At 41.3% G+C, this 27,302-nt stretch overlaps 1 protein-coding gene across 1 annotated transcript; it reads right to left on the bottom strand.

Moving 5' to 3' along the window:
* Nucleotides 1-571: 571 nt before the first annotated feature.
* Nucleotides 572-27,137, bottom strand: NIPA1 (NIPA magnesium transporter 1). Its single transcript, XM_020796782.3, has 5 exons — nucleotides 26,529-27,137; nucleotides 20,508-20,555; nucleotides 10,974-11,064; nucleotides 6,589-6,749; nucleotides 572-4,110 (listed from the first exon to the last, which is right to left on the bottom strand). The coding sequence occupies exons 1-5, from the start codon at nucleotides 27,109-27,111 to the stop codon at nucleotides 3,599-3,601; spliced, it is 1,395 nt and encodes a 464-aa protein (XP_020652441.2). The 5' UTR covers nucleotides 27,112-27,137; the 3' UTR covers nucleotides 572-3,598.
* Nucleotides 27,138-27,302: the final 165 nt, after the last annotated feature.

Here is a 27,302-nt window from a genome sequence, read left to right as displayed (position 1 = left end):
AATTGTACCAATAATGAATTGCTTCATTTCTTATCGTTTCAGCATGCGTCACTGTTGCTGTCAATTTATTTCCTTTGCAAAGGGTTCGGATTTCTGGGTACTGTGGCCACTTCATGGCCACTGTGCTTGTACCCTTTACTATTTTGTTTTCATTTTAAAAGGCATATTGATACATCAGGGGAGCCACCACACATACACACAGACACACAAGGAGTACATTGCGCCAAAGCACCCTTGTGGGTAGGGAAAGAAGACCTTTGCAGAAAAGAAAGGACCATTTCCTTCTTGAGATTGTTTGAAGGGAAAAAGATAGATGTGGGGGAGGGGAGGCCATGAATATACTGCTCAGAAGGAGACAGCTCAATGGAGACAGCTTTCTCTCTCTTCCCCCCCCCCCCGCCCATCCCTTATGGGTGAAGGAGGGCAAGAAAGAGACATTTCCTGTTTTGAATTGTAAAGAAAGGAGTGTTGCATTAACATCTCTGTCTTTTTTTAAAACCCTGCTCTTCACAATACTTTGCACATCTTTCAAAACCTGCTTCCTCCTCTTGAGGCTCAGACCTCTCTATTGTTGTTGATATATTACTTTTTTTCTTTTAAAAAAAGACACGGGGAGGGGCTGATTGCCCCAAGAAACAGTAGAGAAAAGGAATTAATACAAAATTAAGAGCAGTGCAGCCTGCTGTATCGGTTCAAATAGAAATAAATGCAGTTTAAAACAATGTGAACGCTCCTGCCAATATATATACACACACCATGTGATCGCTGAAAAAATGTATCGGTACGACAGTGGTATGAAAAGAATTGGTATAACTGGGGTTCTTTTCTTACATGTGACTGAGCCCTCACTGAGGTATCCAGCTAGATCCAATCATCAAGAGGCAACTTAAAAATTGGTATCTACTTGAAGTTATCTGGCTGATTTGCAATAGAGTGTTTTCTAATACACAATTGCAGTGGACCCTTGACTTACAGACGGCTTGACTTACAGACTTTTTGAGTTACAGACTTCTCTGGCCGCAAAATTTAGGTTTGACTTGCAGACTGAGATTTGACTTACAGACCAGAAAAAAACCAAAATGGAACAAAAACGGCCTGTTACGGGATTAATCGGTTTTCAATGCAATGTAGGTCAATGGAGACTTGACTTACAGACTTTTTGACTTGAGAACCACCTTCCAATATGGATTAGGTTCTCAAGTCAAGACCCCATTGTACTTAAACAACAACAATAACCAACCAAATCTATCTCTGCCCCACTACCAAGTATATTGTTAAAACAAACAAACAAAAAAGTGGGCAAGAAGATGGGTGAACTTTGGTGAAAAAAAAAAGTGCTCTCTATTCACTTATTATGATCAATCAAATTTCTGGTCTCAGACCATTATTATAATTACGTATTTTTGCCTTTTATACCCAGCTCCAGTTTCGTGAAATGTAAGGTTCTAGGATGAAACAAAGAAGATGCCTCAAACATCATTTCTGCCCACTCTTGCACTTAATACCATGTTTTCCCGAAAATAAAACAGGGTCTCATATTAATTTTTGCTCCAAAAATGTATTAGGGCTTATTTTCAGGAGATGTTTTATTTTATAGTCATGTCATCTTCTGGTTGCTACACAATGGTGGAGGACGAGGTTTCACTTAACTAGGGCTTATTTTTGGGTTAGGGCTTATATTACGAGCATCCTGAAAAATCATACTAGGGCTTATTTTCAGGTTAGGTCTTATTTTTGGGGAAACAGGGCATATAAACAGATAGGGTAACTCATATTTTATACAAATTAGTTTAACCACAACACATCCTCTTTGCAATCTTCAGCAAAAATTAACAGAAACTTTAACACTGATTTGCATATATTTTGAAAACTGGTAATTCTGGATGTTGCAGTTGGTTAACATTCACCCCAAGTATAAACAATGTTATATTTAATAGAGGTTTTTAATGAGTTTGAAGATGGAACATGATTTCATTCATAGCTTACCTACGTAGTAATTATAGAGAAACTAAACTTCAAGTTTTCTTGGCTTTAACTTTAAAATTGATGAAATCTTACAAAGATGCACATATTTTGCTTAGCAAAAACTTGTATGATCAATGTGCTAATTTTATATTCCTTTGAAACTGATATGGAAATATCTTATGGAACAGACTTAAAATGCATACTAAACTAGCGTTAGTTTGTCTCTTCTCTATAGTGACAGAGTTCTGTAGCAAGAGCTAAATAATTTATTTAGTTTTCCTAAATAGGTGACCAACATTTTCCAGGCATCGCATTATTCCCTCAAACCTGTGAATGACTGAAGAGTTCTTTAGCCCACTTATCTCACCTTCCCTTGACTGAAATTAACATTTTCCTCTCCTCTTACAGATTCAGTTCCTCACAATATCCAGCTGCTCTGAGAAATGACAATTTTCTAAAGCTAACCCAAAAACTGTCAAGAACACTTTTCTATTCGTTGTTTTTGTTTTTTTAAAAAAAACAGGGAACATGGTGAATGAACAATTAATAGTAGAACACTTCTCAGAACACACACACACTATGGGAAGTGCATAGAAGTTCTCACACTGTCCCCTCAGTAACAGAGTCAGGCTCCACAGTCTATTTTGGCTTTCTGGCTACTTTATATGATTGTAAGCATGAGGCCAATGAAACATTAAGAGGAAATGAACAGCCTCATGAAAGTGATCTCTTTAAGAATACAGAAGGCACTGAAGTAGTTTCCAACTCTTTACAAATGATCTACCACAAAAACGGTAGAAAAGTGGTTATGATCTGACACAAGCCTCACATTCTTTTTTGTTGATACTTAAAAGCTTCTGATTAATGTAATGTATTAATGCACTTCAAATGCATATTGTGAACAAAAGGCATAAACTGAATTCACAAAGGTCCATGAGCAACTTTTAGCTGGTCAGAGAGAGAGAAAATTACTGAGAGATAAATACATGGCTCTTTTGGATGTAACTATTAACTCCTCATCAGTACAAATTGCAGACATAATCAATGATGGGTGGGAATTCATCTATGTACAGGTTCTGAAACATTGATTTTAGAATCCTCATATAAAGCTGCAAAAACAATAGATTTTGGTATTTAACAAATGAGACATTGAGGAGGCAAATCCAACCTTTTGCTAGGTGTCTACATGTTTCCAAAGGACAATTAAATATCCCTAGTTCTTGCCCAACAGATCACAGGAGAAGCCAATTTAGTTTATTCACACAACTCAAAAGTTTCAGGTAGACATTCTGAAAGGTCACTGCATTCTCATGGTTCAGAATGCTTCAACCCTTCACTATATGTATTGCCTTTTCAGGGAAGAAACACACCAGTCTCTTCATTGATGCATTTCATACCCATCAGCTGTAAAAGTTCTAAGATTTAACCATTTGATACCATTAGATAAGTTTGACAACAGTAGTCCTAGAGAAACTGGATTGAGAATGCTATTCATTTCAAAGATTCCAGCAAGGAATGAAAGATGATGATGTTCTCTGGGCTTAGAAATTAAAGGCTCTATCATTCCTGTGGCCTAGAAATGGAAAGCTGTTATTATTTTGTGAGTCATCCAGGCCCCTCCAATATTATGATCTTAATCAGTCTTCATGTTAGGCTTATTCAAATCTCCAATACTGAAACTGAACTCCTTGAAGACTTGTATAAGAACAATTCCAATAGATACAGTAGTAAATCCGCAAGCCATCCCTAAGAAATCAACCACTCCAACATTACTCCACTCTCTGAACAGGATTGCTGAGGCCAGCAAGACTAGAGTAGTGAACACTACATAGTAGATGGCACCAAACACAGAGGAGTCAAAACATTCCAGCGCCTTGTTGATGTACCTGAACTGAATTATTATGCTACATCCCAATACTGCTAGCAGAACCAAACAGAGGTACAGTGCCCTTTGACTCGATGGGTTATTGTGAAAAATATCTTGAGCAGCCAGTCCAATGCCTTTTGTACTCGGCACTGTGAAACTTCCTAACAAGGAGCAAATGCTTATGTAAACCATAATGTTAGTGGGTCCATGAGCTGGTGCAATCCAAAAGATAAGTAGAAGCAGCATGAGGAGGACAACGCAGAGGTAGCCCACGAATACTGGAAAAAAAGGGAAAGGAAATAACAACACAATAAATGAACTACATAAACAAGTTATGATAATATATGCAGTATTCTTCTTCAGAAAACAATGTATTTTGTACAATGTTGAGAGCAAATTCTAAGGGATGATATTCAGATAATCTTCTGAACTCCACTTTTGACTGTCATGACTGAGGGCTGTGCCTGTATACTCCCTCCTTCCTTTGAACACAGCACTTACTTCCTTCTTATTTGAAGAAAACTAGGTTGCCATGGGGTGTGAGCTGTAGCTCACATTTGCAATCCAGCGATAAAATACAAAGGGAGCTGTGTGTCTTCAAAAACCTCCATACTGCTGTAAAACAGTCAGGACTAGAGATAGGCGTGAACCGAACCATGAACCAGGAAAAAAAATATGGGTTGGTTTGTGGTTCAGTTCATGACCCAGTTTGGGGAACCTGCTTTGCCGAAGCATAACAAACTGCAAAACTTTCTTCCCCTTGGCACTTCATTTTGCTTTGGCAAAACGGATGCCTGTCCACTCCCTTCCCGCTACCCTCATTGCCTCCCTATCTGGTACTACCACTGCTACTGCTGCTGCCACCATCGTCAGAGACAGTGGGCCAGCTTCCCTTCCAGGAACCAGGCCCAATGCCTGTGCCCGCCACCCAGCTGATGCATGTGCAGAGGCAGCAGCTGGTTGTGGGAAGAGAAACTGGCCTACGACTTCTATGCATGCAGCCACGTATAAGCTGGGCAGTGGGCAATTGCACAGAGGCAACGGGCCCAGCTCCTGGAAGGGAAGCCAGCCCACTGTCTTTGATGATGGTGATAGTGGCAGAACTAGAGGGGGAGGTGATGAGGTCAGTGGGAAGGGGACAGGCAGGCAATCCCCTTGGACACAAACCCGCAACATAATCTGTGAACCAGTTCATTTTTCTGGGAGATTCATGACAGTTTACGGTTCGTGGATAGCCACAAACCATAACAAACCACTGGTTTTTTTATTCATGTCCACCGCTACTCAGGAACAGGTTCTTAGACCACAGAGAAAGATGGATGGGGTGGAGAAAACCCATTTGTTTAGGTGTGCATTGAATTTTAAACACTGGTTCAAAGGGCTCACTCACATCAGTTTATGGGTGCACATCATGGAAAACTCCATTTTGATTCAACCTGGAACTTAAGGCCCATCTGCAAGGGGACGAGTGTGCATGCACACAGTCACATCTGTAAACCACAACTGAAGGATTGCTTGAATGAAATGAGTCACTCCCTTGAAGTTCACAGGCTGCATGCTATGTTGCTATATAAAATGCTTGTACCATTTTATGGAAGGTATAAATTGACCAGGTTCCTGTTGGATTCATACACTATAAGTAGGCAGTCACAAAAGTGAGCCTATGAGCCTACATGTGCTATTATGTGCACTCTTCTATTCCATCCAATTACAGAAAAGGTTGTGTACCCAATCATGTGCTTGGTCACACAATGGATGGCAGCCCAGAAGGGGAAAAAAATATTGTGTGGTTGCTCTTGCAGGCTCAATCAGATTTTGGTGACTGTTGCTTTCATATAAATGCTTCATACCAAAATTCTATAGAGCAGGGGTCCCCAACCCCGGGTCCGCGACCCAGCACTGCTCCGTTGCCTAGGCAGGAGCGGGCCACAGACACGGATCTCCTGCTCCCCCATGAGCGCCCCCGTGAGCGAGCATGCCACGCCCCCGCACAAGCGTGCCATACCCCGGCATGCATGGACCCCACCTCCAACCAGTCTATGGTTAGGAAAAGGTTGGGAGCCCCTTCTGTAGGGGTCCCCAACCCCAAGTCCACAGTCTGGGCCAGACCAGGCCACGGAGACAGATCTCCCACCACCCCCTGCATGCACTCCCTCACTGCACAGCCTCTTCGTGCACATGCAAGAGTGCATGTGTGCCCACGCGAGCGCCCCACCCTTCATGCATGCGCGCAAGCACAGGGGGTGCCCCGCCTTCCCCAAGCGGTCTGCAGTGTTAAAAAAGGTTGGGGACCACTGCTGTAGAGCATTTAACTGTCTCTCCAAACTACACTTTGTCTCCACTGCATATTGCTACATATCCTGTCTATTATTTTGTTACGATTTGTTCAGCTTCTGCTACAAATAGTGGCATTACCATGTTACTGTGTGTGCACGCATACTCAGAAAAAAAAATAAAACATTGTGGCACCATCAAGACTTTAACAGCTGTAGTTCAATGTGAAGATACCACATTGGAAAAGACTTATTCTGTACTCTCACAATACAAAATTATTTGGTAATAGCCGCAAGTTCAGCAAAGTGATGCCTTTGGATCAATCACTTCTGTAACTTTGTGACATGGAAAAAAAAGTACTGAGATACAAATGTGCTTGACCATTGGACCAGCCTGGTCAGTGTGGCTTCATTCTGCAAAACTAACCCCCTAAATACCAAGACTTATTTATACTCAACAACAACAATATCAGCCCAAAGTACCTGGATTTGTGAGTTTTTCTTCAAGCTCAGCCTGGGTGGTGACACTTTCAGACTTTGGCGAATGGATGATGAGAACAACGGAACCAGCACAGCTCAGCAGGCAGCCCAGTTTGCCGAGAATGTTGAGCTTTTCTTTCAGCAAATAGGAAGCTAAAATGGATCTTTCAGAAAGAAGGACACATAAAACATTTTAATTCAGGATTTCAAAGCTATTCCTTTAATTTTAAAGAAAAAGGCTACTTGTCATCCTTTGCCGCTTCTTGAGGAGAACAGTAGTTTTGGTTTGTTTGTTTGTTTGTTTATATTGGCAGGTCAGAATGCAAGATGACAATGGAATACTTTCCTACTGTACTTTACGGTAATCAAAAACATAATTTCAGTATGTCTTTCCTGCAATATGGAGTTGTTGTTTTTAAAGAAAATTTTATATAATATTTTCTGAATGGGCCTTTTAGCAGTGTCTAAGAAGTGGCAGTTCCACCATGGAAGCTGAAAAAAAAAAGCTCAGATCTAAGAACTTTGGACAATTTATTTTCTTAATAGAAGTTCAGTGATGATTGTGCAGGACATGCCGGAAAGAACTGTTTCGCTTCTGCTTTAAAAACACCAGTAGCGTATAAGGCCCATCTCACACTGCTTTTCACGCATAAGATTGGGATTCACGTGATAACTTCTTGCAGGCCCTAAGAATTATTTAACAAGGCATCTGGATCTTGATATGCAGATTTATCTCGTGAATATTGTGTGTCAGTCCTGGAAATGACTCCATTGTTCTTTTCACAGCTTGTGACTTTAGACAGTAAATCTATGTTCTTCAAAAGAAAGAACTAGGTGGGGAAAAGGCCTAAATCTGGTGATAATATGGCAGGACTGTCTGCCTTCATCTTCCTTCTGCTTCATAATGTGTCAAAGAGCATTATCCATTCCTCCCAAGGAGGTTCTGAGGTTGTACCAGTGTGCACAAGAGGAGGGGAAGTTGCCCCTCCTGGTTCTGCTAACTGAAGCAGCTCAATCAGCAGAACAACCCCACCAGCCCTCACTCAAACCATATGTATAAATCAACCAATACCACCTAAGGAGATATTTGACTATGGTGGTGGGAGGGGGAACAGAAAGATAGACACACATACACCAGCAAAAATTACATACTATTTAATCATCGTCATGCACCATTAAGTCAATGCTGACATACGGCAACCCCTTTCAGAGTTTTCTAGGTAGAGAATACACAGAAGTGGTTTACCCCTCCCTTCTTCTGGGAGCACTCTGGGACTCTGCAGCTTGCCCAAGGCCACCCAGGCTGGCAGATACTCCAGGAGGCACCGCGGGGAAGTCAAACTCCCAACCTTTGGCTCCACAGCCAGATACCTAACTCAATAATTGCAGTTGCAGCAAAAACACAAATGGGCTTATGGCAACTTAAAGACTGGTCAGTTTTATTTGATACAGACTGTAGCTCAGTTCTTCAAATGGGGGACACTCCACAAAAGCTTATAACAAAATTTGATACTCCTGGGTGCAGCAAGACTTTTCGCTGTTTTTGCTGCCCCAGACTGATAGTTGACTCCAGCATCCCACCTAACAGCCTGAGAGAAAATAGCAAATTGTGCTCTCCCATCCACTTAGCCAAATTATTTTGGTACATAAAACAGAAAATGTCACAATACCAACTAGTTAAACAACCTAACAGTTTGCTGTTCTTTCATGACAACCTAAATGAGTGGCCTGAGGCAACTGCCTCATTCTGCCTTATGAGAGGTCCGGCCCTCAACTAACTCACTGAAATCCATGGGGATTTAAGACTGCTTTTATCTGACAGAACGGTACCCTAGCATTCTATTCCTCTGGAGAATTTCAGAACACAGAAAGAATCTGGAAGGCAGTTTAGTGTCATCTCCTGTTCTGAATAACGACCTTCAGCATCCAACCATCCCTTCTACTTTGATTAAGGCTGCTTACTAACTTGGCAGTAAGTTTTATTGGACTTACTTCTGAGCTGACCTAAATCGGCATCAACAGGAAGGGATCTTACTAACATTCTGCTGTTTCTTAGTTAGGAATCTCTAACCCATTAGTCATAAACAGACACACAGCATACTGTAGGTCTTATTAAAACGAGAGACAGTAAGAGACAAAAGAATTCTGAGAACCACATAAAAGCTACATGTATAAATACATTAGCACACATGGGTCATTTCATTTTGGAAACTTGTAGATAAGACAACAATCTATAATTGGGGCAACATTGTTGCAGTGAAATCCTACGTATGTTCCCTCAGAAACAAGTCTCACAGGAGAGCTCATTACCAAGAAAGTATGTGTGGCAACTACAAATTTACTGTGCAATCATTACTTTGTTTGTATTCACATCAACCCTGAGAATGAAGTAATATGTTAAAGTTTGTATTCCACAGCTAAGGACCAGAAACTTTACAGAGACAGTTATTTTAAAAGCTTCTACATTTCACATTTTGCAGGGCAGCTCACTGATAAGGGAAATAAAACTTGCAGTAGATCCTTGTCAATTCTGCCCAACCAGGAGATAAAACATGTCTCATTTTACATTTTGGCTGTGCCAAAGAGGAATGCATTGCTTTTAAAATGCCATGGAAGAAATCCAACATTTCTGTTGATTTTTGTACGTGCGCCTCTAATTCTCTCTCTCAGGGAAGGAATACATGCTCTGTTTTTGAAGGTTGCGGTGGGAAGCAGCTTTTCAGAGCAATTAAAAAACTTTTAAAAGGTACACAAAGCAGTACAGATATGAAAAGCCAGGGACTTTCTACAACGCTTGCATGCCTACAACAGGATACCTACAACACTTGCATACTCCTTACTATAGTGAGATCTCCGAGTGGCTTCCACAAAGTGTACTATAAAACCACAACTAAAATAAATATAATGGCCACTCTCCCACCAAGTTTCTGCTAAGCAAAAACTCTCACCACGGGATTGTGGTGCTTGTATTACAGTTGGCCTGAGGAGGATGGCTTTCTTCACAGCGATCTGCACCTGTGCAAGAGCAATACTTGGCCCATGGTATCCCCTGTTACTACACTGGTGAGACTTTCCACTCACCAGAAACTCAATAGCATACAGACCAATAGATTATTGGCATAACAAACATTATTGGCATAATCAACATAGTGGCCAGAAATCTTACACATTTATGCAGTGGCAGTAAGTGCAATTACACAAGCAATCTGAGCCTTCCACCTGGCTGGCTGCCACATGCCAGCTCTTGTTCAACTGTTCTCGTGACTGCTTGTGTGACTGGGCACACAACAGGGAGCCCAGAAAACAAAGAAATCTCTTGTGTGATTTCTCTTGCATGCACGGTTTCCATTCAGTTAGATATTGGCTTCTATTTTAAGCATAAAGTGAACATAATAAACATTTTTCATTGAACCAACAAAACAGACCAGTATCAGAGCCATTATAAGCTGGGGGAGCTGGTTTAAACATTTAAGTTTTTTGGAGGCAATACAAACTCATCACAGTCTCCACCTCTCACACTGCACATGGGAGGGTGATCCACAAGATGTGACTACGAAGACGTCAATATACTTTTATCTTGTTTTGAGCCCAACTTCTATCAAGTACTCATCAGCACAATTCAGTAATGTAATAGGTTATTATGATGGATCATAATGCCTTGCAAGATTGGACCACTGGTCCATAGGCAGTTCTGGTCACAGTGTGGATGATTTTCAGACAATTTCTTACTTCCTTCTAGCTCTTTTCAGATGAAGAATTAGGCACTACTTTTAAGGGAAGGAATTGGGTTTGGGGCAGAAGCAAGATAAAAGCTTAATAGTAAAAATATTTGGGAAGTTGCCGGTAATATATATCATGCGGGAAGAAAGAGAAAGCAAAGTAGCATTATATGCAACACCTTTGAGGGGGAAAAAAGAGGCAAATGGGATATGCTAAGGATGTGAATACCCCAAAGAAAAGATGGTAACCTTCTGTCTAGAATACTATTTGTTTGTTTGTTTGTTTATACCACCTCATTCGTGCAAAACACTATTCTGGGCAATTTACAGCACAATAATAAATAACAAACAATGAGATTAAAAATGGGCGATAAAATGGATACTACTATAGGCTATGGGATAAATATATATATATATTATCAAGATAAAAGAATGACTTTTTAAAAAGAGAGAACAATGCAGGGAGACAATTTAACACAAGTAGGTAAAAGACGCGCACATATGGAGCCCTCTGCAGTCTTCCACATCAGAAGGACAGCTGTGGCTTCTTTAATGTCTATTTTTTTTTAAACAACAGCTTCCATTGTTGCGGGTGTTCACTTCCTGCTGATATTCAAACAGTCTTTCTATATACAGTACAAATATGAAGTCAGAAACTGAAGTCCTTACCCAAAGGGAACCCCAAGAGCTCCAAGGGGAGTGACCAGAACCGTAGGAACTGCAGTATAGGCTAGGAAATTCCCAATCTGACCAAGTGCCACTGTGGGAAGAAACACAAATATGTTAACATAGAACAAAAGGTTAGCACTTACTCCTGAGTACTGAGCAAATATGATGTACAACAGTTCGCCATGTTTGGAAAGAGGGATATAATCTGCCATTGTGCACCAAACACTTAGGAGTAAATTCTGTTGTGGGACTTACTTCAGAGTACACAACTACAGATTTATACTGTCAAGTAATATATATATATATCAAAAGCAAACAATTAAATAAAATGTCATTGCACGTTGGTTTACTGGTTAGAGAATCAGACAAGGACTGACAAAACCAAGGTTTAATTAATTAAACCAAGGTTTAATTTCACTATGAAGCTCACGGCTAATCCTTAACCTATATCACAGCAGGTAACTTGCCTTGGCTTCTCTGGACGAAAGGAGGAATATGAATGATGCAAGTGCCTCATGGCAGAGTGGTTAAACTACAGTGCTGCAGTAAAGACTCTGCTCACAACCTGAGTTTGATCTTGGGCTCATGTAGCCAGCTCAAGGTTGATTCAACTTTCATCCTTCTGAGGATGGTAAATTGAGCTTGCTGGGAGTGGCGGGTGCGAAGCAATGTGTAGCTTGCATAACTTGTTTCCCTGAAAATAAGACCTACCCTGAAAATAACCCCTGGTATGATTTTTCAGGATGCTCATAATATAAGCCCTACCCCCAAAATAAGCCCCAGTTAAGTGAAATCCCACCCTCCATTATTGTGCAGCAACCAGAAGAAGATGACATGACTATAAAATAAAAAATCCCCTGAAAATAAGTCCTAATGTGTTTTTTGGAGCAAAAATTAATATAAGACCCTGTCTTATTTTCAGGGAAACACAGTAATTCAATTGTAAACCACCTAGAGAGTGCTTTAAGCACCATGGGGCAGCATATAAGTAGGTCACTATATTTTAATAAAGCCTGGATAGATAACTTCAGAGTGACTATGTGCTATATACTGATGGGAACTGTAATGGGTTAGAGATTGCAAAAGATAGTGGGAAGGCCTTTTAAAAACAGCTTTTTTGGCTGATTTTTGCTGAGTAGCTGCTATAATGTTTAAGTATTCCTCCACCATCACCATCACCATCACCATCACCATCATCATCATCATCATTGTTGTTGTTGTTATTGTTATTGTTTGTTGTTGTTTGCCACAGCTTCTGTTATTCTACAGCTAGTATCTTTCATTTATGCTCCAAGATCTGCATTTTCTTGTTTAAACATTAAGCATTTATTGCCTGTTCTCCTTACTGCTTCATAGTACGGTATGTTGCCTTAGCACTTCATTGCCTCAGCACTTTATTGCCATGCTATTCTGGTGCTATAGGACTTAGCACTTTATTACTTCTGTGTTTTATAACTGTCATAACTTTATTGTTATACAGCTTTAGGAAGAACTGCAGTTCTGTCTTTCCCTGATTGCCCTTTGTTTAACCAGCACTGTTGTTTACTATGTACTTTGGCAGGGAAATTAGTGAATGGAGGACATTGCTATCTGGACAAATAGGAAGATGTTTGGTGGTGAGGACTGGTTAATCTGGTGGAGAGAAAGAGTGATAGGACATCTGAGAGCTGTCCACTCTTCTGATCCTTCCCTTAATCAGATAATTTTGATCTTCCATGTCAAGTTGCATCCTGGTGCTGAAGACCAGTTCACTCCAAAATAAGCCACCTACTATTCATGACTTGAGCGTGGATGGGAGCCCTAAACTGAGCATGTGCATCTGAAATCTGAGTGGATATAGTGAGAGAAATGGCTGCCTCTCAGCTTGGTCCATTTAGCATTCAACACAGAGAGGTACCCAACTATGACTCTCCACATATTTTCAACTTACAACTTCCAGAATGCTACAGTGGCTAGGACTAATACGAGTTGTTTAAAAAAAAAAAAACCCACAAACATCCGGAAGGCTAAAGTGTGTGCTCATCTCTACAAAATACCAACACAAATTTAAACATTAATTTATCAGCTTTATTTTTAGGGCTTTTGCTTGCTCACTGTATACTTTGCATGCCTTCTGTCATTTCATCTTTGTTGTTATATTGCATTCTTTTTACACCCATATGTACACTACCCAGAGATCCTTGCTGATGAAAGTGTGGTCTAGAAATTCTTAAAATAAAACACAGAACACAGCTGAGCTATATAGTGTCAACATCTGAAATGTTGTGCTTATAAGGTGTTAAAAATGATTAAAGGGTGTGTGGAAACATTGCCCTGATAATTAAAGTTCTTTTAAACTGCAGCCTGACCAGGCACTGTGATTATAATCACCCTGTTTTCCAGCAGAATCTAGGAACAAGGTTACACTGTACATAAACATTGCAAAGGAATTTCATTCAAACCTGCCAATTTAGCAAGTAAACAAAGTTACGAACGAATTTTAAAAATGGATATTTTATAACCTTTTAGCATCATCTTTTGGAAAACGTAAATCCATAAGACATAGGTTTTTAAAACTACCACGTTAGTGCTAGACTAGCAAAAATAGCAGGTAGGTATATCTTAGGGCAGCAAGAAGTAGCCAAAACACAGGTTTTGAAGCAGCACAGAGAAAAGACAAAAGAGTTGTGGATTTTCCTCCATATATTTTAACTGGCAGAGGGGGGAACATTTAAAAGCTGTCTCTGTGTGTGTCTAGTTATATGGTTAAAGGCTAGGAAAGTTATTTAATACAACTTAACTTTTAACATATTTTGCATTTTTTAATATACTTTAAGGCTAAAATTACTTAAAGTTATAATGCCTTTTATTTTCAAATGATGTGCTTTGGGGAAATATTATTTGCTGTTTCAATGTGCCTTTTTAGGCTATTAAGCTCTTTTATTTTTGGATTAAAACATGATTTTTATTCGGTCTACAAGTTACATTTTGTATATGTATACTTGCTACTTCTTGTAGTTGTAAGACTGTTTCGATAAAAATTACACTTGTGATTTTTCATAACTTACAAGAAGGATTTTGAAAAGTATTTGTGCCTACAGTTTTCTTCACAGGGGCAGGATTTTATGCACATCGAACATAGAAGCAATATATATACATAAGGCTTGTGGAAACAGACAAGTTGATATTGCCTTGAATTTGATAGATGAATTTTTGACAGGTTGGACATAAACCTGGAGGAACTGTTAATACAGTTTTGTACTAAGCAGTTGTAAAAGAGCAAAAAACATGGTAAGTAATTGTAAGGATCCACGCTAAGAAAATAAGCCAAGTAAGAATTTATGCAGCTGGGGTAATACATGACTTGTATCAGCTGAGAAAGAAAACCTAGGATTGGCTAACCCTGGGATAAAGCAAGCAGACCCAGCACACACACTCTGTGGTGTTGTGGTTGTCGTGGAAGAATCTTGGAGAAGGACTCTGACTGCTGAACTGATTTATAAGGACTCTGATCTATTTTATGCCTATTGGAATTGCCATGTTTGACCACTGGACTGAAACAAGGGCAAAGCTGTATGTATATATCCTGCAGTGTACTTGATTCAATACAATTATTTCTGCTATCAATACTGTTTCCTCGCCTGGTAACTTCATAAATCTGGGGGCACTCTACTTGTTAGTGTCACCTGGCACACCTGGTATACTGCAACTCTGTCAATTTTGATGTGATTGTCTATAATTGTTTTGTTTCACTCTCAAATTAACCCTTTATTGCAGTGGTTCTCAACCCTGGTCCCCAGGTGTTCTTGGACTACAACTCCCAGAAATCCTGGTCAGCACAGCTAGTGGCAAAGTTTTCTGGGAGTTTTAGTCCAGGAACATCTGGGAACCCAAGGTTTAGAACCTTTGCTTTATTGGGATTAATACTTGTGATTAACAGGCTTTTGATTTTTCACCTGAAGGTCTATGACATTTTGTAGGACTCTTAGGGGAGGTTCTTGCATTAGCTGAGCTAACCTGATAAGAAGTTTAAGCAGGGTTGGCCCAGACCATTTGAAACAATTGGCTTTAATTCTTTTTTTTTCTTATATCAAGGTATGAAAACCACTGGTGGCCAGTTGGAAAAGCAATGCGTATATTCCTACCAATGGTTTTCAGAGCTTCAAAAGTCCGCTTATACCAAGACATGTTGGTTCAGAAAAAAACAAAAGCAAACCGAAAGTCAGCACAACAAAGGAAGGAAAGAAATAACTATAAAACAAGTCACTGCCATAATGTCAATATCAAAGCAACAGGGCATAGCAGTTGCCAAGCTACCAAGAGTAATTAGCCTATTCAGAAGCAAGTCTTGGCAATGCCTAAGGAGACAGCATTTCTTTTCGTCACCTTTCATGCAGATGTGCTGGACTTTTCAAAGAGGTAAATGAGATGGCAGAAAAGTGAAGGAGAGATTTAGCAGCCAAGGTGCAGCTTTGGATAGTATCTTCTTATGAGTTTGTGTCTCATGACATGGCAACATTGCAGGGGCACTTCTAGAGAGGCACTAAAGCTTTTCCGTCTCTGCTCCTGACCAAGGGGCCGGCTTCTCTGGGCCCAATCTTGTTCCCAATGCTTTTGAACATGGGTCATTAGGGAATCTGGGGTCAGATATCATGGGAATGCAGATGGGGGCCCCCTTCTGTGTTGTGGTGTCCACCCTATGGAATGGATTTCACGGGAAGATAAATCCAAGTCCCTGTATTAAATGTTTCTCACCAGTTTATTCAGGTACTTGCCTCATTGTTCCTTGTTTTCAATTAAATGGTTTCAATGGATTTTAACTTGTTTCTATAGCTTTTTTACTTCCAGCTACTGGTTTTATTGTATTTGTTCTTATTGTAAATCGCTTTGAGATGAATTTACTTATCCACATCTTTATGCTCACATGTCAACACTTCCACATCAGCTCAGTTTGTGAGATGTGGCCCACCATATCTTCCCCAACATGATGCACTCCATGTATCATGGACCGCAACTCTCATCTCATAGCCATGTTGACTGGGAATTAATAAGAATGGTAGTCCAAAGCATCTGAAAGGCACCAAGTAGGGGGGAAGGTGTTTTCTACATCAAGACATTTTGGGATAGAGACGAGGGGGGGAAGGGTGGTGTTTTTATTAAAGCAATGCTAATCGAGAACATTCCCACTTCTAAATTGAAATCATTTCACTTCCGTTTGTTTTCAAAATATTTTGAGATCTTATAAAATGTGTGGGGGGACTCCCAGATATGAAGGGTTTCCTATTATTTTATATGTCTATGATTTTATCATGATTTTATTTGATCATATTTGTATTTTAAACAATTGTGATGACTTTTAGCTAATACAATGGACTTGGACTTGACTTGACTTGACTTTGAGATGTACTGAACCTTGACTAACCAATAAGTTAAGTACTCACAAGATAAGACCTGAATGCAGGCGTAGCCTTGAAGTGCAGCAAGCTGAGAGGGATGCCTCAGGCAGTGGAATTTAGGCACCATTAGGGGTGACAGTTCATTCATATCCCTTCCTAACCCCCCCCCCCGCAAGGTTTGGGGTTTTTTTTTGTTACATTTTGAGAAAGCAGCCAAAGGCATGAGACAGTGGAAAAAAAGGCCCCCAACAAGCATTCAGTGGCTGAAATCCTGTTGGGCGGCTTTGCATGTGTAGTGGTGATGATATTCATCCCTTTAGTTTTATTCTGAATACAGTATAAGGGCTATTTTTACAATCATTGGGTCTTCTCAAACCTTCTGTTACTACTTTTATGCAATTGTACTGTTTTACCTACGTAAGATTCTACATTGAGAGAACTAGTTTGCTATTCAACAGCTATATGCTGTCAAGTCAATTTTGACCTATGGCAACCCTCTTCAGGACTTTCCAGGTAGAAGAATACTCGTGGTTTATCATTCCCTTCTTCTGGGGGTGCCATGGGACTGTGCAGCTTGCCCAAGGCTACACAGACTGGATCTACTTGCAGAAGGCATAGTGGGGAATTGAACTCCCAACCTTTAGCTCTCCAACCAGATACCTACACCATTGAGCTATTCAGCCAGCATGATTGCTGTTAGAACTTTGTTATTAGAATTCAGGATAGACCAGTGACTTCCTGACCTGATACGGTTTGGCTCAAAACCAGAAGTTTCTAGTTTTTCCTACAAATAACCCCCACTTACAGGTTCCTGAAGAAACATTTTTTGTTCTTATTTGCTTTTTGTGTGTGTCAAGAACACCAAGTCTACCATTACAATTGAAGATTACTTATAGTCGAAGATTACTGTTGTGGATAATGTTTGCTGAAAACACATTGTACTTACATTCTTTCAAAAGCTATCCTTCTGTACTAACTAAAAATATCTCCTTCACCATTCATTGAATTGAAAGGTTTGTTTGCATTTTTGATGTTCTGGACACCATGATACCATGTCCTTTTCATAAACTGGCACTGCCCACTCTATTTATTTACAAGATTTATAGCTAACTAAATTCAACATTCAAAAAAAAAAAGAAAAGAAAAAGAAAAAGAAAAAGAAATCCAAACAACTCTAAACAAGAGCTTGTCAGTAAAAATCGGCAGGAAACACTGTTTCGTGCCAGTTTGCTTTTTGGCTGAACAGGGGTTTGACGCTTCCGGACCTGCTGCCTCCAGCAGGTGCCCTCTCAGGGGCAGTGCCTGGAGAAGGTGGGGCAGGGAAGACAGGGTGCGGCCTCTGAGTGGGCACCTGCCGGAGAAGGCGGGGCCAGGAATTGCCAGACATCTGTTTGGCCGAACAACAAACCAGCACAAACCACCAGTTCAACACTTCATGCCCATCTCTACTTGTATTTATTTATGCATTTATTTGATTTTTATACCACCAAGATTGCTACTCGGGACAGTATACAAAAAAAGAAAAAAGTCATAAATTATAAAATCAACTATAGAAAAAGTAAAACTATCCTGACAATAGCAAGACAAGTGATAAAATGTATGTGTGAAAGGCATGTCATATTTCATACAGTTATTTTAAAGTTCACCTAATTTCCTCATACATACCCAACCATAACATTTACTTTAAAAAACCAAACTATATTGATGTTGCTAGTGGAATCTACTTATATTTTAAATGGCTCTCAGTGTCCACCTGAATATTCAGTGCTTGTCCAGTCAATATACTTTATGAATATACTTTATGACTGAGGGCTGAATCACATAGGTCCTTTTTCATTTATTTTTCTCTCTTAATGTCAGAGGCACAGGCAAAAAAACCCAAAACCCCAAATTCATGTGGCTCATTCCTCAGAGTCAAGTCAATGGCAGAGCAAATGCTTTTATATGCAAAGAAGTTTCTACATGGTAACCCCCAGCATCTCCAGAGAGGGCAAGATCTCTGTTTCTTCAAACCCAGAGAAAGAGGGTAGATAGTGTAGACCACATTGTGTTAGATCAGGGGTGAGCAGTCAGTGGCACTAGGGTTGCATGCAGCCCTTAGCTTAATTGCATGTGGCTCTCTGCAAGTGCTCAGGCCTGAAGCCAGAGTGATTTGTCCCATCAATGGAAGAATGCTAAGTGAAGAGGAAGTGGCAGAAAGTGAAAAGATGACCTATCAGCTTTTGGGTCTGCTCTGCTCAGTGCTGGTATTAGTCCCATCCATGGCTGATATATGAGGGAACGTGACCCTCAAAAGAGAAGAGGTGGTTTACCCTTGAGTGTGATGGACCATATGAAGAAACTTCCTAGGTTCCTACCGCTTACATGTGCTAGCTAGACTTTGCGTTTTCTAGCACTGTCTTTCATTGGGAATCTATTGTCACCAGCTAAAGCAGGAAGAATGTTTATGTTGAATCTGTCATTTAAATATGTTTGGTGGATATCTGAACCTACTCATCTCCAAGTTTTTTTTAATCAGCCCTATCTCTGCAAATTTAGCTGTCAAACATGCAACATAAAATTCAAGGATATGACCTACCAATAAACTTTGAACATCTGAGACCAAGTCATTTCCAGTCTGTGTTTTTGAGGTCTGCAGCATGTAGCCAGATTTATGACAGCACTAAGTAGGTTTTAAGATGATTAAAAAGATTTGCTTGCCCACCTAGAACAATGGTTACCAAAATTGTTGTCACACATGTTGCTGGACTACAACTCATAGAAGCACAGAGTTACATGGAGGAATTAATGGTCATGACTGTTGGGAGTTATAGTCCAAGAAGACAGCACGCTCCGAGTTTGGAATTTACTGACCTACTGTAAACCATGGAGGGTAGCCTTTATGTTTAGCAATGTGATATCTAAAGGTGATTTTTGTTTAAAACAGATGTGAACAACTGTGGCCTTTCAGTTATTGGTGAACTGCAATTCCCACAATCCCTTTCTGCTGGACACATGCAGGAAAAGCTGACGGGAAATGTTGCCAAGCAACCACTGGAGGCCAACACTTGATTGCCCTTTCTTTCTATAAAACCTTAACATTCTAAAAAGATCAGAATTGCACAGTCTTTTCAGTTTACATGGGAAATACCAGATATTTTTAAGCATCAAAGATTTTGTTTTTTTAAAAGATATGAAGCTACTGTAACCAAATGCACTTCTCACATAGAATAATATAAATCCAAAATTCATGACAGTGGTTAAAGTGGGCATTCATAAGACATGCTACTTAAAACCTTCAGAGGAACAAACTCTAGAAGTTAGTAATAGAATAAGATGAATGGGAATGCAATTTAATTATTGCATGTAATGAGGTGTTCACTTTCAAGGTGCCACAAAGTTCCTTGTTGCTTTTTTTGCAACAGGCTAACACAACAACTCGCCACCCCCTGCTAAGGAAAATCTAAGTCTGACACTTGCACATTCAATACAAAGACAATTTGTTTAAAATGAAACAAAAAAGAGAGACACCTTTAAGTCTAGCACATCTCACTGTGAGCTTTCATAGACTACCATCTGCTTCTTCAGATACCTCAGATTTAAATAAATGTGTTTGTTTTAAAGGTGGAACCATAATTTCATAGTTGTTTTTGCTGAAACAGACTAACATGGCTACCTACCTGAAAACAGGTTAATTCACTCCTTTACAAGGGCAATCCTATATTTCAGTAACACTGGCCAAGGATTTTGCAAGAGCCTTTTTTAAATTGATGGAACACAATATATGCTTATATGCTATCAACATGAATAGTGTTCCAGTAGGACATCCCATATGTAGTGGACTGAGCATGCATTACCCAAGCTGATGCTCTCCATTGATGCTCTCCATATGTTTTAGGATACCCACACGAGCCAGCATGGCCGTAAGGGTACATTGGTTAGAAATTATGGAAGCTGTAGTTCAGCATATCTGCTGGGCACAAGGTTGGGTAAGGGTGATGTAGAACAGTAGTTCTCAGCCATTGATCCCCAGAAGCCTCAATCAGTATGGCCAGTGGTTGAGGATTCTGGGAGCTAAACGTTGAGAACCGCTGGTGTAGATGCTGCAGCACCTTCCCACTCTCCACTAATTTAGTTAGGATGTAGGATTGCCTGACTAGTTACTTTAAAGTATACTTACTTGCAATAGTGCCTGACCACCAGACTATATCAGTTAAATATGAAGTTCCTAGAAAATGAAGAACCAGAGAAGAGTACATTAATAATATGGTAAGTGTAATTTACATATGACTACTTTTACAAATAATGAAATTTTACTATTCTTCACACAGGTTCACAGGTGTGTCAAATCTAACAAAGCAAGGATTTTTGGAATTAAAGAACTCCTAGCCCCATAATTCATCAGGAACCCCCCCCCCTGCCGCCGCCCAGGTTCCATTATGGGACTGAGAGTCCTCAAACTGGCAGGAGATAGAACAGTCCCCTCACCTCCGTGCCAACGGAGGGTCTATACTGAAGTGAGACACATAGTGTAAGTTTCTGAAGAGCAACCGAACAATTAAGCATTCAGTTCAGCATCTGAATAAAAAAATTGTTAGCAAATCCTGTTGCTTAGCTAAGAAAATTCATAACATTCTGTTTCTAGCTGGCAAAGAAAGGCTGAAATCTTTGTCTTTGCAGAATGTACAGTTGTACAATCCTAGAATACTGGAGTTGGAAGGGGCCTTTAAGGCCATTGAGTCCAACCCCCTGCTCAGTGCAGGAATCCAAGTCAAAGCAGATCTGACAGATGGGTGCCCAATTTTCTCTTGAATGTTGGGGTGCTCAACACCTCCTGAGATAACAGGTTCCATTGTCATACTGCTCTAACAGTTAGGAAGTTTTTCCTGATATTCAGCTTAAATCTGGCTTCCTGTATTTTGAGCCCATTATTATGTGGGCTGGGATGATCAAGAACAGATCCTGCTCCTCCTCTATGACTACCTTCCCAGTATCTGAAAAGTGCTATCGTATCTCCTCTCACTCTTCTTTTCTCAAGTTTAACAATGCCTAATTCCTTCCTCACAGGGTTTGGTTTCCAATCCCCTGATTATCTTTATTGGCCTCCTCTGAACTTGTTCCAATTTGTTGGCATCCTTCTTGAAGTGCAGTTTCCTAAACTGGACACAGCACTCTAGATGAGGCCTAACCAGTGCTAAATAGTGAGGATACTAGTACTTCATGGGAATTTGAGACTATACTTCTGTTAATGCCTCCTAAAATAGCATTTGCCTTTTTTACAGCCACACCACATTGTTGACTCATATTCAGCTTTTGCTCTACAACAATTACACTTTGTTACGCCTGCCAGGTGCTACACCTAAGAGGTCCGGATTGCACAATCAACTGTGTAACTCCTTTTTACCTTGTTTGTGTGGCAGACATGAAGAACTGCTTTATGAGCAGCACTTCTGCTCTGCTGCTATTTTTAGTACCATTGCACATATGGAGTTGCACATCAGGATTTCAGCCAAAGAGTCCCCACCATGACTCTTAGGGTCACTTGTAGAAACTGGCCTGGTTTGTGTGTGTACATCCCTGAGAACTGCAGTGGAGATGCTTTCTTTGCTAGGACTGAACTGAATGTTACCTATGCTAAGGAATGGGATTTCGGTCTATAAATATCCAAAATGGGCATCACCAAGTTTGGTGTGTTGGAACTTACTGGACCAATATTACAGGCAATGCATTTCTACTGTGAAAAACAGACTTTTGTATCGGTACCCATACTGTATTACATTCCTGCAAACAATTTCCAGATCAAACAAACAAATAAATCTGAGAATGACACTCTGCAGAAATAAAAAAACTGGCTCTTTAGAAACCAAACCTTTCATTGTATTCTCATTTAGACTTCATTTATAAAACAGCAAAAACGGAGTGTGGATGCATCACATGTCGATGAAAAATGCAAAAGAGACATGCCAGACAGCTAGCTCATACTGTCAGCTGGTAGCGACAGCGCTCCAAATTGTTATGTTTCAGGACAGGTTGTTGTAAAGCAAGCTTTTGAAGTACTTGCTTGTCTTGCAGCAGTTATCTGAAAGACTATACATACTCACAGGGGAGTGATTCTCACTGAACTCAGTGGGGCATACCAAACATGCACAGGGTTGGGCTACGTGACTTAAATCTCACCAAGATGAGTTGGCAGCTGGGGCTGGGAAGAAGCAGGGATGACGTATAAGCACACACACAAAGTCCCATTCAGGCATGACCACGCCAACATAGACCACTACCTACAAGCCCTGCCCCAACACTGCGTGTCCTAAATGACCCCTACCCTACCCTTGTGCTACTAGGCATGCAGGAGATGGGGTTCTGGAAGAAGCACTTTGAACAATTTCCCAAATCCTCTTTACAATGAGTGCATGAAAAGATTCCATTGAAAACACTGGGATTTGTGGCAACAGCAACATTCTGTCTGGGGCACATCTGTCATGACATTCATTCACAGCTCATCAGTTAATTCAACAGCAATCAGGATGCAACAATTATCAGAAGAATGTAATGACAGGAGTGTTCTGGAAAACTCTTCATTAAAAATTTTTATCAGGAACATTTTCAAAAATTTCTCTAGTGCCCTGAATTGATACACTCCTGAACTGGCCTGTTTAACTTCTAACAACGTATGCCATGCTAAACTTACATGTTGCAAAACTATCTCAATAGATTTCCAAAAGCCCAAAGTACTTGAGCTGTAATATTGGATGGTAGTGGTGGGGAGAAATCACTAATCATGGAACCTAAATATTGTATTCAAACTAATTTCAAACTTTAGTAGGATATTATCTTTTTTATTAGTAAACTTGTAAACATGTTAGGGCATGATATCACAGTAGCATGCTGTGATAATAAAAAAAAACACCTGAAAAATTTAGGATTAATTTCATCATGCCTGAAAAGATAGAATAAATGTTTGCCATAAATTCCTGCACACTTGCTAAGAAGAGTCACCTGAATAAAAGTTAATTGCAAAGTTATTTGCAACTCTAGATTAGCATGTCAGACCAATACTGTATTCATTTGTTAATACATTCATTAATTTTGAGAAATTATTCATTGTTAGAAATGTGAAATTTTCCACCAGAAAAGGGCAATGAAACGTCGCTTCCCCAAATCATAGAATGTATCTCACGTATACAAAACTGAACACAGTCCTACTCACAATTCCAATATAAAGGAAAATATATAAAAAACTATGAGCAGCAATGTTGAGAAGTCTCCACCACGCAAAGGTCCTGCCTCTTTGGCGTGCATGCATTGTCTATTACATCACGAGAGGAAGATCTTATGCGTGTGACCAGAAGCACTCTCCCTTCACTCCAGCTTTGAAAGAAGAAAAACCACCCCTAAACATTCAGAATTTGGATCTATAGCTTTTTTTTTGCACTGTCTGAAACTTACCTGTTGACCTGAATTCAAATTACATACCAGCCGTACATAAAAATTGCATAATTTCCTCTGAAACATCACAACCTGTGGAAGTTAAAATGAGCTTGCATACATGTTTGCACCAAGTATATTTGCACACCTGCATGCATAAAAGGGTATCTGTAACACACATGTCCCATCCTGATCCAGATAAACTGATGTGTGCCCCCATCTGGCTTGTGTGTTAGAAACCTACTGGGTTTTTTTGCGGGGGGGGGGCTGAATTTGGCTTGCTGCAAATGGGAATGTCCATTCTCAATGTTCTTGATTGCACATCTGGATATGCATTCAAATGCACATTCCATCAGAAGTAGCACAAGGCAAATAGCTTTTGCAATCTGATGTGCATCCTATTTGTATCTGTAGTTCCTCTATGCACATGAATGCATAGAGAAAAAGTTCTGCCCCAGGATTGCCTTGAGATTGTGGCAACAATCGATTCACACATAGACGTCTATTCTGGTTATCTGGTTACCAAATACAGCAGATAATGAAACCAACATCTCAAGTGCCTAGGTCTGTGAAGGAGTTTTGCACATGTTGAATTCTCTCAGAGCAATTTAATCTGAGTAAGAAGTTTGCAATAATGGTTATGTACACAAAGAACTAGATGAAGGAGATTTTCAGCATCTTTCACCCAATAATGCAGATTCTCTGAGCAACATGAAGATAAAAACATGACAAAGCTGTTTCTCAACTGGATGTGTTATACAAGACACTCTGAAGTACAGTACATGAATAATCGTGTCTACTGTAAACAGAGCTGTCACAAGAAGTTTGTGAAAGTACTACTGTCTTTCTCCCATTTGTCTCAAAAAGATCGAAATGACTGAATTTTACAGATAATCTTGCAGTGTTCTATATGACCAGCATCAGACAGACAGGAAATCAAGGAAATTTCCTGTGTTGTCTTAGAGCAGGTCTTGTTTAGGCAGAACTGAATAGTTTTATAACCAGACTAAGAGAACCAACTGAGGGCAACAATTTCCCTCCAGGCCTAATTCCTGGCACAGATCAGCTTATGTTAGAAATGTCAGTATCATCTTTCTGCCTCTGTTTGATATGAAAGTTCTCTTGCTGGGTTTAAGCACTCCAAGAAAATGCAAGAAGTCCTAGATAACTGAGTTTAATGCACAAATCTAAACAATTAACTGCAGAATGTTGCAACTCTCAGCCTGATTTGATGGCTTGTATGCTCACTATATCTCTAGTAGTAGAACTAATTATAATGGCACAAATTCAGAAGAACGAGGCAACTGGTCATCTACTCCCATGGCAGCATGGCACCTGTACTTCCCAAACAGAGATGGTCCAAAGTTAAGGGAAAAAAATACTTTTTTGGGCTGCAGTTTTCAGAATCACAAGTCACTATGGACAATGCCAGTAGGGTGAATGGCTGGGATGGCTAGGGGATTCTGGGACCTGTAGTTCTCCAAAGCAGTTGGAGGGCTTCCCCCATATGCTGTAGGGCAAATTATCTTTAAAATGGAATTTTAGTTAGTCCAGGGCACTGGTTCTTAACCTTGGGTTACTCAGGAGTTTTGGACTGCAACTCTCAGAAGCCTTCACCACCAGCTGTGCTGGGCGGGGTTTCTGGGAGTTGCAGTTCGAAAGCATCTGAATAACAAAGGTTAAGAACCACTGGTCCAGGGCATCAGCTTTTCAACGGCTAAGAAAGATCCTATTGGAAATGCTTAAAGCAGTCTTCTGAATCCCATCTCCTGAAACCTGTGGATTCTCTTGTGTTCACACTAATTTCTAATTCCTTTTCAAGCTAAGAGGAAAGATGCCACTCTCTTGTCAAACATATAGCATTGATGTGCAACTTGAACACTACTTATAAACCAGAACAAAAAAAAAACTTAAGGCGTAAGTAAGTTCTAAGATCCTGGCCTGACACTTTCCTTTCTCCCCCCCCCCAGGATGGGCCAAGAGAATAAGCAGAGAATAAGAATTACACAAACTACCTGAGGATAAAGTCTTCCCTCTATGATGCCCACTGGTAATTCCTCCCACCAGCACCAAGGGCAGAAAAGTGGCTTTGACAAAATGTAGCCATCGACTTTGGAAAGATGGAAAAGGTGCAGCGGGAGAGAAAGAGAGAGAGAGACCTCAATATCCCCAAGAAACGAATTAAAGTTTTAAGAGGAGGTAGTTGGAGAGAGGGAGGAAACGGACGACTCAGACCAGCCACACTAGCCTGCGACTTGCCCAGAGGTCAAAGTCTGTGTTCACACCTGCAGACCGGGAGTGGTGTCACTGCATTGGACCGTTCGCCCTCACTTACACAGGCACCTTACACGTGCACACGTTCACACACGGTCACCGTCACTCGCAGGTTTGATCAAGCCGAAAACCACGGCTTTTGTGCCTTTGGAAGCACAGAAATGGCTTTTTTCCACGCGTTGCAGGCGCCCTGAAAAAGGATAACCAAGTGTGAGGGCGAACTATGTTGGGGGTTCACGGGCGTCTGAGGCCTCCGGAGGTCGGCTGCGTGCGCCACGGAGGGCGGACCTCCCTCCGAGTAGGGGATCGTGGCGGCGGGAAGCGGGGGCTCGAAGCGCTGAAGGAGGACACGCGATCATCATTAAGAGGACGGGCACTGCTGCAAGGAGACCCGGCCGTTTCGACTGCAGGACCCGCGGCAAGAGAAAATAACCGGCCGTTCGCAACGGAAAGGAAAGGGAGAGGGATCGGGGCGCAAGGCCGGCCGTGGGAGCCCCCCTACCTCGTCCTCTCGCCCGCACGATCCCTTTTTTCTGCAGCACGAACGTGGAGCCATTGACTAGGCTGGAGACCACCGCCACGCTCAAGCCTAGCGAGACCGCAGCCGGGCCGGGGTTTGGCGGCACCCCTGCGGCCCCTGCTGCCGTACCGACCGCCATCCTCTTTGCCAGCCAGCCAGCCAGCCCCAAGCAGCACGCCCCGGCGATCCGGCTGCTTTCTCTTTTTCCCCCTCTCCCCTTTCCCTTTCCTTCACTTCCCGAGCCGGCCAGGCACCGGCGGCGACTTAAGCGGGACCCGCCCTGAACCACAAACGCCGCCCCCTTCCCGGAGCCGCCGGCAGCTGGGCTCCTTCGCCGCGGCTCTTGGGAGAGCTGAGCGCCCTCTGGCCCCCGCGCCCCTGCGGGAGGATCGGGGAGCCGCTCCCCCTGGCTCTGCCGCCTGAGGCTGGAGGGGAGCAGAAAGAGGGCGAGGGCGGCGGTGGCGAGCGTCCAGCATGAGCGGAGCCGCTCCAGAACCCGAGACTGGAGAGGGAGCGCATGGGATTCGAGTCGGTCCGTGGCCCGGGCTCTGCACCATGACGTCATGGACAGGCAGGCTGCGGGTGACGTAATCAGTGGAGAATGGCTGGCCTTGAACCTGCGCCGCGCAGATTAAGCCCCCGCACCCCCACCAAAAAAATGTGTTGGGTAGCGGGTGGAGCAGTATCCGCTAGACTAGAGGACTTTGCCAGTTCTTGTTCTCTTGAGAATAGAGTGTTCCTGTGAGTTAACTACTG

The sequence above is a fragment of the Pogona vitticeps genome, chromosome 3, assembly GCF_051106095.1.
Source record: "Pogona vitticeps strain Pit_001003342236 chromosome 3, PviZW2.1, whole genome shotgun sequence".
Classification (NCBI taxonomy): Eukaryota; Metazoa; Chordata; class Lepidosauria; order Squamata; family Agamidae; genus Pogona; species Pogona vitticeps.
This window is presented reverse-complemented; position numbering and strand designations above follow the sequence as displayed.

Excerpts from the sequence above, each read along its gene's own strand:
- NIPA1 (XM_020796782.3), bottom strand. The coding sequence starts at position 27,111 with ATGACGTCATGGTGCAGAGCCCGGGCCACGGACCGACTCGAATCCCAT. Across the intron at positions 6,750-10,973 it reads GCTCTTGGGGTTCCCTTTGG|ATCCATTTTAGCTTCCTATT; the intron begins GTAAGGACTTCA and ends TCTTTCTGAAAG. Across the intron at positions 4,111-6,588 it reads AGAAAAACTCACAAATCCAG|TATTCGTGGGCTACCTCTGC; the intron begins GTACTTTGGGCT and ends CTTTTTTTCCAG.